This window comes from Anolis sagrei, chromosome X (assembly GCF_037176765.1).
Source record: "Anolis sagrei isolate rAnoSag1 chromosome X, rAnoSag1.mat, whole genome shotgun sequence".
Lineage (NCBI taxonomy): Eukaryota > Metazoa > Chordata > Lepidosauria > Squamata > Dactyloidae > Anolis > Anolis sagrei.
Genome location: NC_090034.1, coordinates 91,110,883 through 91,123,212, shown reverse-complemented (window position 1 = coordinate 91,123,212; position 12,330 = coordinate 91,110,883). Strand labels below are relative to the sequence as shown.

Here is a 12,330-nt window from a genome sequence, read left to right as displayed (position 1 = left end):
CATTTTATGCAGAGTTTGGTCAGGGAGTGTCTTACATTCAATCACTGAAGGCACATTGGAATAGCCAAGTTTTCAGGCTTCTCCTGAAGATAACCAGGGTGGGAGGCTTGCCTAATATCTCTGGGGAGCGAATTCCAGAGCCGCGGGGCCACCACAGAGAAGGCCCTCTCTCTCCTCCCCACAAGTCGCGCTTGCAATGAGGGTGGGAGCAAGAGAAGGGCCTCTCTGGAAGATTGAAGAGATTGTGTGGGTTCGTAGACGGAGATGCGGTTGCACAGGTAGGCAGGTCCCAAATCTTTCAGGGCTTTGTAGGTCAAAACCTACACCTTGCATTGGTGCAGGTTGCCTTGCTTTATTCATAATGCCTTGCTTTCTGATAATAATGCCTTGCTTTCTGATTCTAATTTCTATTTATGAGTATAAAAACATGGGAAACCTATTTATTTTTTCCATGGCAGATGTGTTTGGATAGCATCCATTAACCACAGTAACCAGTCTGGCCTTTTGGACCTCATGGGAGCTGTAGTTCAACATACGTGAAACTTTTTGGCGATACTGAATTTTGTTTCCTCTTGATTATTCAATCTGATCAGCATGCACAGTTTCCCTTTTCTTTGAGACGGTCAGAAGGTCTTTATTTTTTGCACCAAATGAAAACACTTCTGGATTTCTTTTATGGAATCTTTCTTCATCCCACTAAGTTGTGAGCAATACGCTTGCATATGCACACACACTTTTGTGGGTTCTTTGCTAAGATGCAATACATTAGTGCCTCCTTGTGTCTTCATCATGCATTGCAGACACAAGATAGTCCGCAGGGGAAATCATAATGTATATCTAGATCTGTTTTAAGATTTCTAGGTTAGTTGCAGAACATTGGAAATTATTCCTTACTTTCAATTGTTGACCAACAAGGACATTGTGATCTAAATTATGTCATTTTTTACCTGGCATGTTATAGCAGGTGGTTATGGAATTGAAATGTAATTTTCAAAGTGTATTTTGATGTGAAAGGACCGTGAGCTTTATTCAGTTGTAGGCAGGAATGGCTGATGCTCCAGTGTCAGTGAAATGGGGAAACTGTTCTAGGTTTTAGTGTAAACATGATTTTTTTTTCATGTAAGAAACGACTTGCGAAACTGCAAGTCACTTCTGGTGTGAGAGAATTGACTGTCTGCGAGGACGTTGCCCAGGGGATGCCTGGGTGTTTGATATTTTTTCCATCCTTGTGGGTGGCTTCTCTCATGTCCCCACATGGAGAGCTAGAGCTGAAAGAGGGAGCTCATCCATGGTTTCCCCAGATTCAAACCTCTGACCTGTTGGTCTTCAGTCCTGCCAGCACAATTATCATACTGTATTATTATATTGTATTACAATATTATGAGCAATATTATATGTACATACAATATATTGTAATTATTAGCATAGCACAATATTAGTATTATATATTACTATATTGTACTTTACCACTATACTGCAATATTATTAGTAATATTACATGTAATATAAAATATATAATTATTATATTATTATATTGTATTATTATTAGTATTAAATTATATTACAGTATTATGAGTAATATTATATGTACATGCAATATATTATAATTATTAGCATAGCACAATATTAGTATTATATATTACTATATTGTACTATACCACTATATTGCAATATTATTAGTAGTCTGACATAGTAGTTGTTAGAGTGGACAATTTGAACAGAAAATAGGAAACCAGTATTTAAAAACTCTAAAATCAGGGCAGTAAATAAAAAGCAACACTCATAAAAAAATGGGAATTCCACACAGGAAACAATCAGGGCCAGCTAACACATCCCAACAAAGGATTCCCTCAGGCAGCAACCAGCCATGCTTTCAAGCTGCAAGGCTTTTCAATGCTAACCAAGGTGGCCAATTGTAACGTTCACACCTGCCTCAAACAGACAAGAGTTCTTTCTCTTATCCGAAACATTCCACAAATATATAAACATCACTTGTCTAGTTTCCAACAGACCTCACAACCTCTGAGGATGCCTGCCATAGATACAGTTGAAACATCAGGAGTGAATGCTTCTGGAACATGGCCATACAGCCCTGAAAACTCACAGCAATCCAATGATTCTGGCCATGAAAAGCCTTCGACAATAATAAATTTTATTTGTATCCCACCCCATCTCCCCGAGGGAGAGAGCGGCTCACAACAATTATACAAATCATCTCGACAACAACACATATAGATATATCCAATTTAAATTAAATCATGTACTGTGGGGGCCCTATTTCACCTTGGATCTGAGGCTTTGTAGACTAAATTCTTTCTGACTGAGAATTCCGATTTCTCTTTATGTACATGATGTACATAAAAAGAAATGGACTGATTGAGGGTTCCCATTTCTCTTTATATACACGATGTACTTGAAGCTAGGAACGAGGCAGAAACATATACAAAGTTGTTGCTGCCATGTACCCAGGCTTAGCCATTTGACCCTATAATGATACTCAAAGCTTGGGAAAGTCAACTCCTCTCCCACTTTTGGGCAAGAACACCCAGAATAATGCTTCCTGGGGAATTCAGGAAGTGGTTTTTATAAGTACCCATCCAAGCTTGTCAATACAATATGCTCCTGACATTTAGCCAGTGACTGTACTGGTGTGGTACAGACTTGAATCTCCAGACAATTGCCTAGAGTTATGGCTGTAGTTATACACAGTGAAAAGTCCCAGAGATAGGACTGCAGGAGTTTGGCTTCCTTTCAGTGAGAAAGAGCAGCATGAGTTTATGGAATTTTTGCAGCATGAGCTATCTTTACAAATATGCATGTAAGGCACAAGCAAAGAGCAAGCAGTTTTAAAGGGCAGCAGATTTTTTTCTCCATATTGGATCACCAAACTTTGTTGTTTTAGATTGCAAAATTTCTCTCTCCCTCACATGCGTGTGCACACACACACACACACACACACAAAGACCAGAAACTATAATATTGATATCGAGCAAGAATTTAGGGGTCTTTGCCAAGAGGCAGAGACTGGGCAGACCCATCAAAGAGAGTCCTTTCAGCCCTGGTGAGAAAATAAACACCCAACAGAGTTTTCCCTGATTTTCCAATAAAAGTCTCACCAAGTTGAAGAAAATGCCACCGAGTTGCCTTTATTTCGTCCCAGCTGGTACGGATGTCAAGCTGCAACCCCTTGCCAAAAGCTGACATGTTTTGCAAAGCAGAACAGTACATTTTTATAGAAATACAGACCTGTCAAATTAGAATTTCTCGCTCCCACCCCTCTTGTCGGATTTGAGCTGATTGGATGGTGTCATCAGCTGGAGGAGAGGCATAGCCGGCTTAGGCGCGCCTCATCCAATTGGCAAGTCAGCACCACTTCGGCCTCTTGCCCAATGGGAGAGAAGGAGGTGGTACAGGCAGGAAACAATGAAGAAATGAATGGATTAAGTGACTCAATGTATGGATAATCACCCACGATAACTTTGACAGTCTTCAAGCCGGCTCTTCTATTGTCTTTGAATGTGGCAATATACGTTTTTTGTCTGACCAAAAGGCAGACCCTTTTGAAATCCTTGGGTCAGGGATATGGCTTGATTGATAGTATCTGACTTTTGGTATCGGCCTGAGGAATGTCAACACAGAAGGAGACTGTGGGGACATCAATAGCCTCTTTAGGCAGGCTGTCCCCTGTGGTGAGGAATGATTGAATTTGCCATGGGGCACATCCCCCAGATGGGCAAACTCTGATGTCTGAAAGATAGTGCCCACTGTCCTATTATTCATGCATGAGTTTCTGTTGAGTACTTTTTTTGTTTGGGGGCTTATCTGGCCCAGGAGGGGAGAGGAAGTCTCCCGGAGCCCATGTGTGGCTGGGTTCATGAAAAGGTGACATTTCATATTTTATATAGACATATATGGGATACATAAGGTATACATTCATAAAGAGGGGAAAAGAAATCATACCAACCCATCCCACCCACCAAAAGTCCATTGAAAGTCTAAAAATCATAGTGGAAGTTCATGAGGCTTGGGGAGGAAAAAGTTTCTAAAAGTTCATAGAAAAGTCCATAAAGTGTGGATTACAGGGGCATTGCCATGTGGGCCCATGGGGTCATGGAAAGAGCCTTAGGTTCCCACATGGGGGAGAGATAGGGGATTATGGGATTATTCCAACCTGGTGTCCTTGGTAAAACTATGAATTCCTTGGTTTTGAACAATCTTTTACAGAGTCCTGCAAGGGGGGGGGGGTCACCTCCAATATCAATATTAGGCCTTAGTCTGATCCAGAGACTAGAAAAGTTACTTTTAGACTAAAACTCCCCTTAACCTAAAAATTAGCATGGGTCCTAGTTGAATAAGTGGGGCAACTGCTAATTATGTGGGCTGTGAGGGATTCTGCAAGTGGCAGGCTAGAAAAAGTAACTTTTACAATACTCCTACTAATATATATAAGGAGAATGAAGGTGTTGGGTCCTTCCTGATTCCGTCTTCAAATGCAACAGGTATCGCTTGGCTTTTATTATCCATTAACTCTGTGTTTCTCCAGGGAGTGAATGTGTATGTCTGTGTTCATAACTCGTTTTCTTCCCTGCCTTCTGAGATTAATTAAAATGCTAACCCAGTTACATGGAAATGGTGTCATTGACCCAGTTTCTCCTTTCCAAACAGGAAACAGAATCTGAAGCAACGTATGCCCCAATGTAGGTCACAGGTAGGTTTTATACAAAAATCTTTCAAGCAGACTAGGCAACCATTTTATGGATAACATTCGCTACTCTTATGTTCTGTTGAAGTGGGACTGTAGTAGTGTTTCCCAAATATGTTGCTGTGCATTTCAAGTCATTTCCAAGTTTAAAAGCAAACTCTTTCATGGGTTTTCTTGGCACTGAGAGTTTGTGTCTCACCCAGGTTTATTCAGTGTGTTTCCATAGCCAAGCAGGGAATCAATAATAATAATAATAATTTTTATTTCTGGCCCCATCTCCCCAAAGAGACTCAAGGTGGCTTACATGGGGACCAGGCTCAGTAAAAGAAAATTATAATATAGCACCAAAAATACATTGTATTACACTAAATTGAACACATAAAGAAAAGAAAAAAACATATAAAACATCATAAAAATATACGCTCATCAACAACCAATAACCAGTAGCTGAGAACAGTGGGCGTGTTCAGAGCTGAAAGGGCAGGATGAGAGCCTGTGCAATATACTACAAGGGAGGGGCTGGTAATAAAGTGCAAAAGCCAGATATTAAGTTAGGGCTAGAAGGGCCAAGTCCATTGTTGAACCGATTAACCAAAGACACAATGGAACAACCAACTTTTCAGGTATTCCCGGAAGGTGGACAGAGTGGGTGCTAATCTAATCTCTCTGGAAAGGGAGTTCTGGGGGGGGGGGGGGCACCACCGAGAAGGCCTTTTCTCTTGTCTTCACCAACTGTGCTTGTGATGGAGGTGGAAGTGAGAGAAGGGCCTCCCCAGTAGATCTTAAAGCTTGCACAGGTTCATAGTGGAAGATGTGATTACGAAGATAGGCTGGACTTAAACCATTTATGACTTTCTAGGTGATAACCTGCACCTTGAATTGGGACTGGAAACTTATCAGCAGCCAGTGGAGCTGTTTTAATAGGGGGGTTGTCCATTCCATATAATTCACTCCTGTTATCAACCTGGCCACCCACTTTTGTATCAATTGTAATTTCCAGGCCATTTTCAAAGGCAACCTCACGTAGAGCACATTGCAGTAGTTGAATCTGGGGGTAACTAAGGCATGGACCACCATGGCCAAGTTAGACTTCTCGGGGTATGGTCGCAGCTGGTGCACAAGCTTTGTGTGAAGGCCCTCCCAGCCACCACCAACACTTGAGCATTAAATGTCAGAGCTGAGTCCAGGAGGACCCCCAAACTGTGTACCTGTGTCCTCAGGGGGTGTGTAACCCCATCGAACACAGGTTGCCTCCCAATAACAGATCGGCTGCACGACTGACCAGGAGGACCTCTGTCTTGTCAAGATTAAGTTTCAGCTTGTTAGCCCTTATCCAGTCCATCACAGTGGCCAGGCACAAGTCCAGGATCCGGGGACTTCCTTGGAATTAGGTGGAAAAGAGTAGCAGAGTATCATCTGCAAGTGATGGTCTCCAGAGTCATAGCCCAGTGCTCAATCCACTGTGTCATACTGACTCTCTTCCCAGATCTTGGACCATATGACTAGAAGGTCTCCTATATAAACCTACTATATGGATCTTTTCAAAAGGATCCACAGTGTTTGACACTAAGGACACAGTTCAAGTAAAGACCACTTCAGTTACTTGTTGAGAAGCCCTTCCACCACTGCATGATAAAAAATGAAAAACAAATACTGGGATAATAAATATGTGAGTTTATTGATGAAGACATTGGACATGTTGTTCCATGTATCCCATTGTATTTGTAGGCAATTCATTTCAGAAGAAGAGGCGACCTCTCTCTTTCTCAAAGGCCTCATTATCTCTAGAACATGCTGCTTTTTAACAAAACAATTTATGAACCATCAATCCACATATCACAAAAAATTCCTCAGAGTCTAACACTGCATGTCCTTATTCCAGAAAAAGTCCCACAGTGTTTAATACACTTGGCAGCTTACAAAATATCAAAGCCTAAGAGTTTATGTTTATGACAGTATAATGAAGGATCTTTCATCCTAATCATATTGTTTGAATAGTTTAAAAAGAATAAATGAGACACTGGGAAAAATGCCGGAAAACTCTGGGCTAATGACCATTACAATTTTATACTGTGGGGTGGAAATAACGTTCTCTGAACAAGCAAACTTTCTGATTTTCTGATTCACCTAGAACAGTGGTTCCCAAACATTAATTCTCCAGATGTTTTGGACTACAATTCCCAGAATCCCTGGCTGTTGATTAAGCTAGCAAGGCCTTCTGGAAGCATTGTCAGTTCAAGCCACCAAAGTTTGGGGACCACAGATCTAAAATTTGCTGAGTGTGTTAAACTCCACTGCTTACCAAACTCCTTAAGCCAGAGGTGAGAGATGCCTGACCTGCTAAACTCCAGAGGGTGTGGAGTACATTCCTGCCATGTTTGGTGGCCCACTGAGCTTGATAGGTGACAAAAAGAAATTGCAATAAAATGAAATATGCCCCAAATGCTCCCCAGGAGATACTTTCATTGGTCAAACCTAAGCCTAGATTAGGTCTTTTTTGAAGAAGGAAGTGACTTCTCTTCATTTCCCATTGTTAAAAATGACTTCCCTTGTCCTAAAATGCTCCCAGAAACAAAATAAATATGCCCCCTTGAAGTTATTTGTAGGTAGAATGAATATTTTGCAAAATCAGGTGTTAATGGAGAAGTATGGCTTCCCAAAGTCTTCTAGTGCACAACCCTTTAGTCTTGCAAAGTTGCCCACCCTCACTCTAGAGCAGTGTTTCTCAACCTTCCTAATACCGTAACCCCTTAATACAGTTCCTCATGTCTTGGTGACCCCCAACTATAACATTATTTTCGTTGCTACTTCATAACTGTAATTTTGATTTTGTCATTTGGGAGTTGTAGTTGCTGAGATTTATAGTTAATCTACATTCAAAGAGCATTCTGAACTCCAACAACGATGGAATTGAACCATGACCAATAGAAAGTACTGGAAGGGTTTGGTGGGCATTGACCTTGAGTTTTGGAATTGTAGTTCACCTACATCCAGAGAGCACTGCGGACTCAGACAATGATAGTTCTGGACCAAACTTGGCATGACTACTCAAATGTGAGCACTGGTTATGTTTGGGGAAAATAGACTTTGATATTTGGGAGTTGTAGTTGCTGGAATTTATAGTTCACCTACAATCAAAGAGCATTCTGAAACCCATCAACGATAGTAGTGGGTCAAACTTCCCACACAGAATCCCAATAACCAACAGAAAATACTGTATTTTTAATGGTCTTTGGCAACCCCACTGACACTCCCTCACGATCCCCACAGGGGTCCCAACTTCCAGGCTGAGAAACCTGGAATGCTGTTGGCCTATAAGACCTATCATACTTTTCTGTTGACGGGGTGAGCTGACGCACTCTAACAATATATGGGAGTCCACCCATTCACTCACCTCGGTTTACGATAATTGGGTACCCAATGGATTTTGGATAAATGCTCAGACTATGCAATTAGTCAATACACATTGTTAGGTGTGAACAGGTATTTTTTTAAGATGGTAGCTTCCATCAGGTCTAGCCACCTAAAATCTCTAGCAAGGGATTATGAGGAACTCCAAAATATCTGGAAGGATATGCATTGTCATTCCCAGATCTACTTTGACAGAAATGTCAACAAATAACTATGCCTTCCCCAAAAGAAAAAAAAATGAAGAAAACCCATAAAATAGATGTCCTCTTGCTGTTGTGGACAGAACTTGGGAAATATGTTGAGTCTACAAAAGTTACTGTGAGCAGGTGGCTACCTTACCCACTCCTGCAAGTTGGCAATTAATTGCGCCATTAATCAAATTGCCAGGCAGGAGAGATAGAATCTCTTAGAAACCTTTTCTTGGTAAGAGTGAACAGCCCGTGCTAATAAAACAAAAGGTAACCATAGGTTTGTTTGTCTCTACAATAAAAACTTATTCTGTATTAATACTGTCAGCAAGAGTCCCTTCCTGATATCTTTAATACCAGAGTGCTGTGTTTTCTTTTGCTTGATATTTCAAACCTATTTAACCAGCCAGTTTGTATAAATGATAACAGGCCTCCTATTGACTTAATCAAATGGCAGAGTTTTACTGGAACAGGAAGTCTGAACTTTGAATTTCCTGGTACGCATCAAAAGCAAATCAGCCTACAAGAGTGGATGGCAAAAAATTAGGCATAATTTGTCCTTTATTGCAACAGTAGGTCAATGCCAAGGGTTCAAATCCTGAAATGGTTCACATTGGATCCCAGCAGTGTTGCTATGATTCCATAAGCAGAGGAAGGCTGAACTGTGTGAGGCATCAGCTATGGAATCAATTGTGCATCGGAAACAAATGGGCTAGTTGGTAATTGAATTGGCCAGTTCCAGTTGGTAGCTTCCTTGCTCAGATCTTTCTCAGGCTTTGGGGAATTATTTATTTATTTATCGTATCAGATGCAAGTTGAGGGTAGAGTTGTAATGTATTTAAAAACACAAACAAAGTAAAAAAACTTGGCATTATACAAGATGTCCTCTGGTGTTGCTATAAGAAGGTCCTCCATTGTGCATTTGGCATGGCTCAGACTGCATTGTAATAGGTGGTCTGTGGTTTGCTCTTCTCCACACTTGCATGTTGTGAACTCTACTTTGTAGCTCCATTTCTTAAGGTTGGCTCTGCATCTTCTGGTGCCAGGCTTTAGGAAGACTGGATGGTTTTTGGACCACATAAAACATTTCTGTCAAAGCGAAGTGATTCGCTACATTTAGTGTTAGTTGAAACTCATCACTTAGGCCAACCATAAGAAGAGTTGCAACAGATGTGGAGTAGACCCCATGCAGACCTTGCTTGGGAGCTAGTCTGAAACCCTGTGAAGGACTTGTAGTTACTAAGAGTTGTTAGGAATAAATTTTCCATTACCCCATACAGACAACTTTTTTCACCCCCAGGACGTGATGTCAAACAAAACTCTTCAAGTACTACCTATCTCTCCCAAGCCTTTCTGAAGGCCTCTCCCCCATACGCGATAGAGAGGACTTGTCAACTGCATTGCCATCCGTTTCTGTCTCACAGCAAGGCAAACAAAGTTGGTAGCATGTGGGCATCAAGGCCTGCAGCTTGCAACCCATACCAGCAAAACAATCAGAAAAAGTTCTCTGGATGGCTGTGGAGGAGAAGTAGAAGATTGCTGGGTCTAAGGAAGCGTTGAGGGTGCTGAGGAGCAAAGCATAGACTCTCCAATCAGGGCTGTCATTCTGAATGAAACCCACAATGTGGGAGATGTTGTAGGGAGCGAAGCAGATGGCAAAATTGAGCAATGTCACCACTGCCAGGCCCACGGCCCGTTGCTTCCTGCGGGCTTGAATGTTTGGTAAGGAGGTCAGGATGCGGATTAAGTTGACATAGCAGAAGAGGGAGACAAAGAAAGGGACCAAGAAGAGAGAAACACAGAGTTCCAGTCGGACAGGCAGAAGAATGTGAAGCTGTCTGGGGGAGAATTTTTCATAGCATTTGGAGACATTTTTTAGGATGGGGACAGTCTCGTTGATGTCCAACACCTGGTACTGGACAATGTAGACAATGCTACAGTGGGAACAGGCAAGCAACCAGAAGAAAAAGCTGGCCACTACTGCATAGATGGGTTTACGATGCAACTTGTACTTTATGGGATGGGCAACACCTAAGTAGCGCTCCACACTGATCGCTGTGAGAAACAGGGTGCTGATGTAGATGCTGCTATAGTAACAGAATCCAGTAAGGGGGCAGAGGAAGTCCGGCAAAGGCCAAGTCATGCCCGAGGCAGCCTCCACCATCTTGAAGGGCAGGAAGAGCAGAAGGATCACATCAGATACAGTCAAGTTGAACAAAAGGATGTCTATGGGGGCTGCCTTCTTGCGCACTTTCACCAGGAATGTGTAGAAGGCCAGGAGATTTGCAGGGAGTCCAGCCAAGAAGGCAAAGATGTAAACAGCAAGGACAACCGAGTTATCTGGTGTCATAGCGACCCTTTGGGCTTCTGCAAAGAGAAAGGAAAAATTGATATTAATGGAAAACACAATTTGTTCAAACTGACTTCCCAGTTCCCCGTACTGGTTTCCCATTTCTCCATGTTCTCCCACGCTCTTATTCTAAACCAAAATACTCAATGGCAGCATGGGAAAGGTGAAGGACACATATGTATGGAGCTGCAAATGAGGGATCTGTAAACTCCTGTATGTTATTTATTTGTCAACTGTGGGTCCATGGACCGTAATCAAGTGATTTAAGCATTGTACTAGGATTCTGGATAGCAGAATCCTAGTACAATGCTAGTTCAAATTCACTGGGTGACTTTGTACATGTCACATTCTCTCTTACTGCATCTACACTGTAAAATTAATGCAGTTTGACACCAATTTAACTTCCATGCTCAATGCTATGGAATCCTGGGAGTTGTATTTCTACAAGGTCTTTAGCCTTCTCTGCCAAAGAGTTCTGGTGCCCCACCAACCTACAAATTCCAGGATTCTGCAGCACTGACCCATGAAATCCTGGGTTTTATAGTTTTGTTAGACATCCACACTCTTTAGCATCATAAGTTAAGGAGGAAATGGTGGAATGGTACATGAATGCAACATACTACATTCCAGAGTGCTTCTGGAACATGGCCGTACAGCCCAGAAAACTCATAACAACCCACATTTTTTTCTGTTACGGGACGGGGGCATTTAATTCTCTTGAAACAACTTTAGGTCCTGATTTTTAGTTTCCTGCTGAGAACAAAATGTTTGTTCCCTACCTTTACTTCAAGAGAGTTGCATTCATACTACAGTACAACATACTACAGAAACAAATAAGGCAGTTTTAAGAAATATCATAGAAGCCTTTTTTTAAACTATTAATGTTTTCACAACATCAGTGGCCAGAAAAGTGGAAGAATATTTTTGTAAAAATTCAGATTAAAGCAATTGGTGAGCCTAATAAAAAAAAAAAACTCTTGCCACTGCCTTGAACTTGCTAGATGCCTTAGGCAAACTAATCATTGAAATCTCATTCCCCGCTCCCATTGCAATATATAAGTTAACAAATATTGATTTATCTTACTGGGTTGTTTTATGGTTAGATAATGTGTAAGTAGAGCTGGCTAAGATGTGCTACCTAATATGAGGTACCTGTGTATGTGAAACCCACCCTCCCTCCCTCCCTCCCTCCCTCTCTCTCTCAATATATATATATATATATATATATATATATACACACACACACACACACACACACACACACACACACACATATAGTGCTATCATATGAGCATTACACCAAGGAAAACTATTATCTCTTCCATTTCACTTATCTTAGCAGGAAAGGAGACAGTAGAGGTGACACGTGCATAGTACCTTATATTACATTATCTCTTGTTTATGGTTTTCTAATTCTGGTTCTAATTTGCATGCACATTGACCTGAACGAACTCTGTTTTTCAAACACATTTCCAGAAGTGAATTCTTCTTAAGCTGAAAGGCAAAAGTGCTTCTAAATGGCACATAGCCAAATGAGTGAAGGATTCCTTTTATTTCAGTGATTGTATCTCATTTTTGTTGTTATATTTGTTGTTTCCAATGAATTCACACTTTACCAGATGAGATAAAATCCAACACTTGCCTTCCTTGAAGAATATTTATTGAAATTGCAAGCCTCA

The 12,330-nt window shown here is 41.2% G+C and overlaps 1 protein-coding gene across 1 annotated transcript; it reads right to left on the bottom strand.

Annotated features, from left to right (window-relative positions):
- Positions 1-9,441: 9,441 nt before the first annotated feature.
- Positions 9,442-10,651, bottom strand: LOC137097913 (free fatty acid receptor 2-like). Its single transcript, XM_067473380.1, has one exon. The coding sequence runs from the start codon at positions 10,649-10,651 to the stop codon at positions 9,632-9,634; it is 1,020 nt and encodes a 339-aa protein (XP_067329481.1). The 3' UTR covers positions 9,442-9,631.
- Between the last annotated feature and the right edge of the window lie 1,679 nt (positions 10,652-12,330).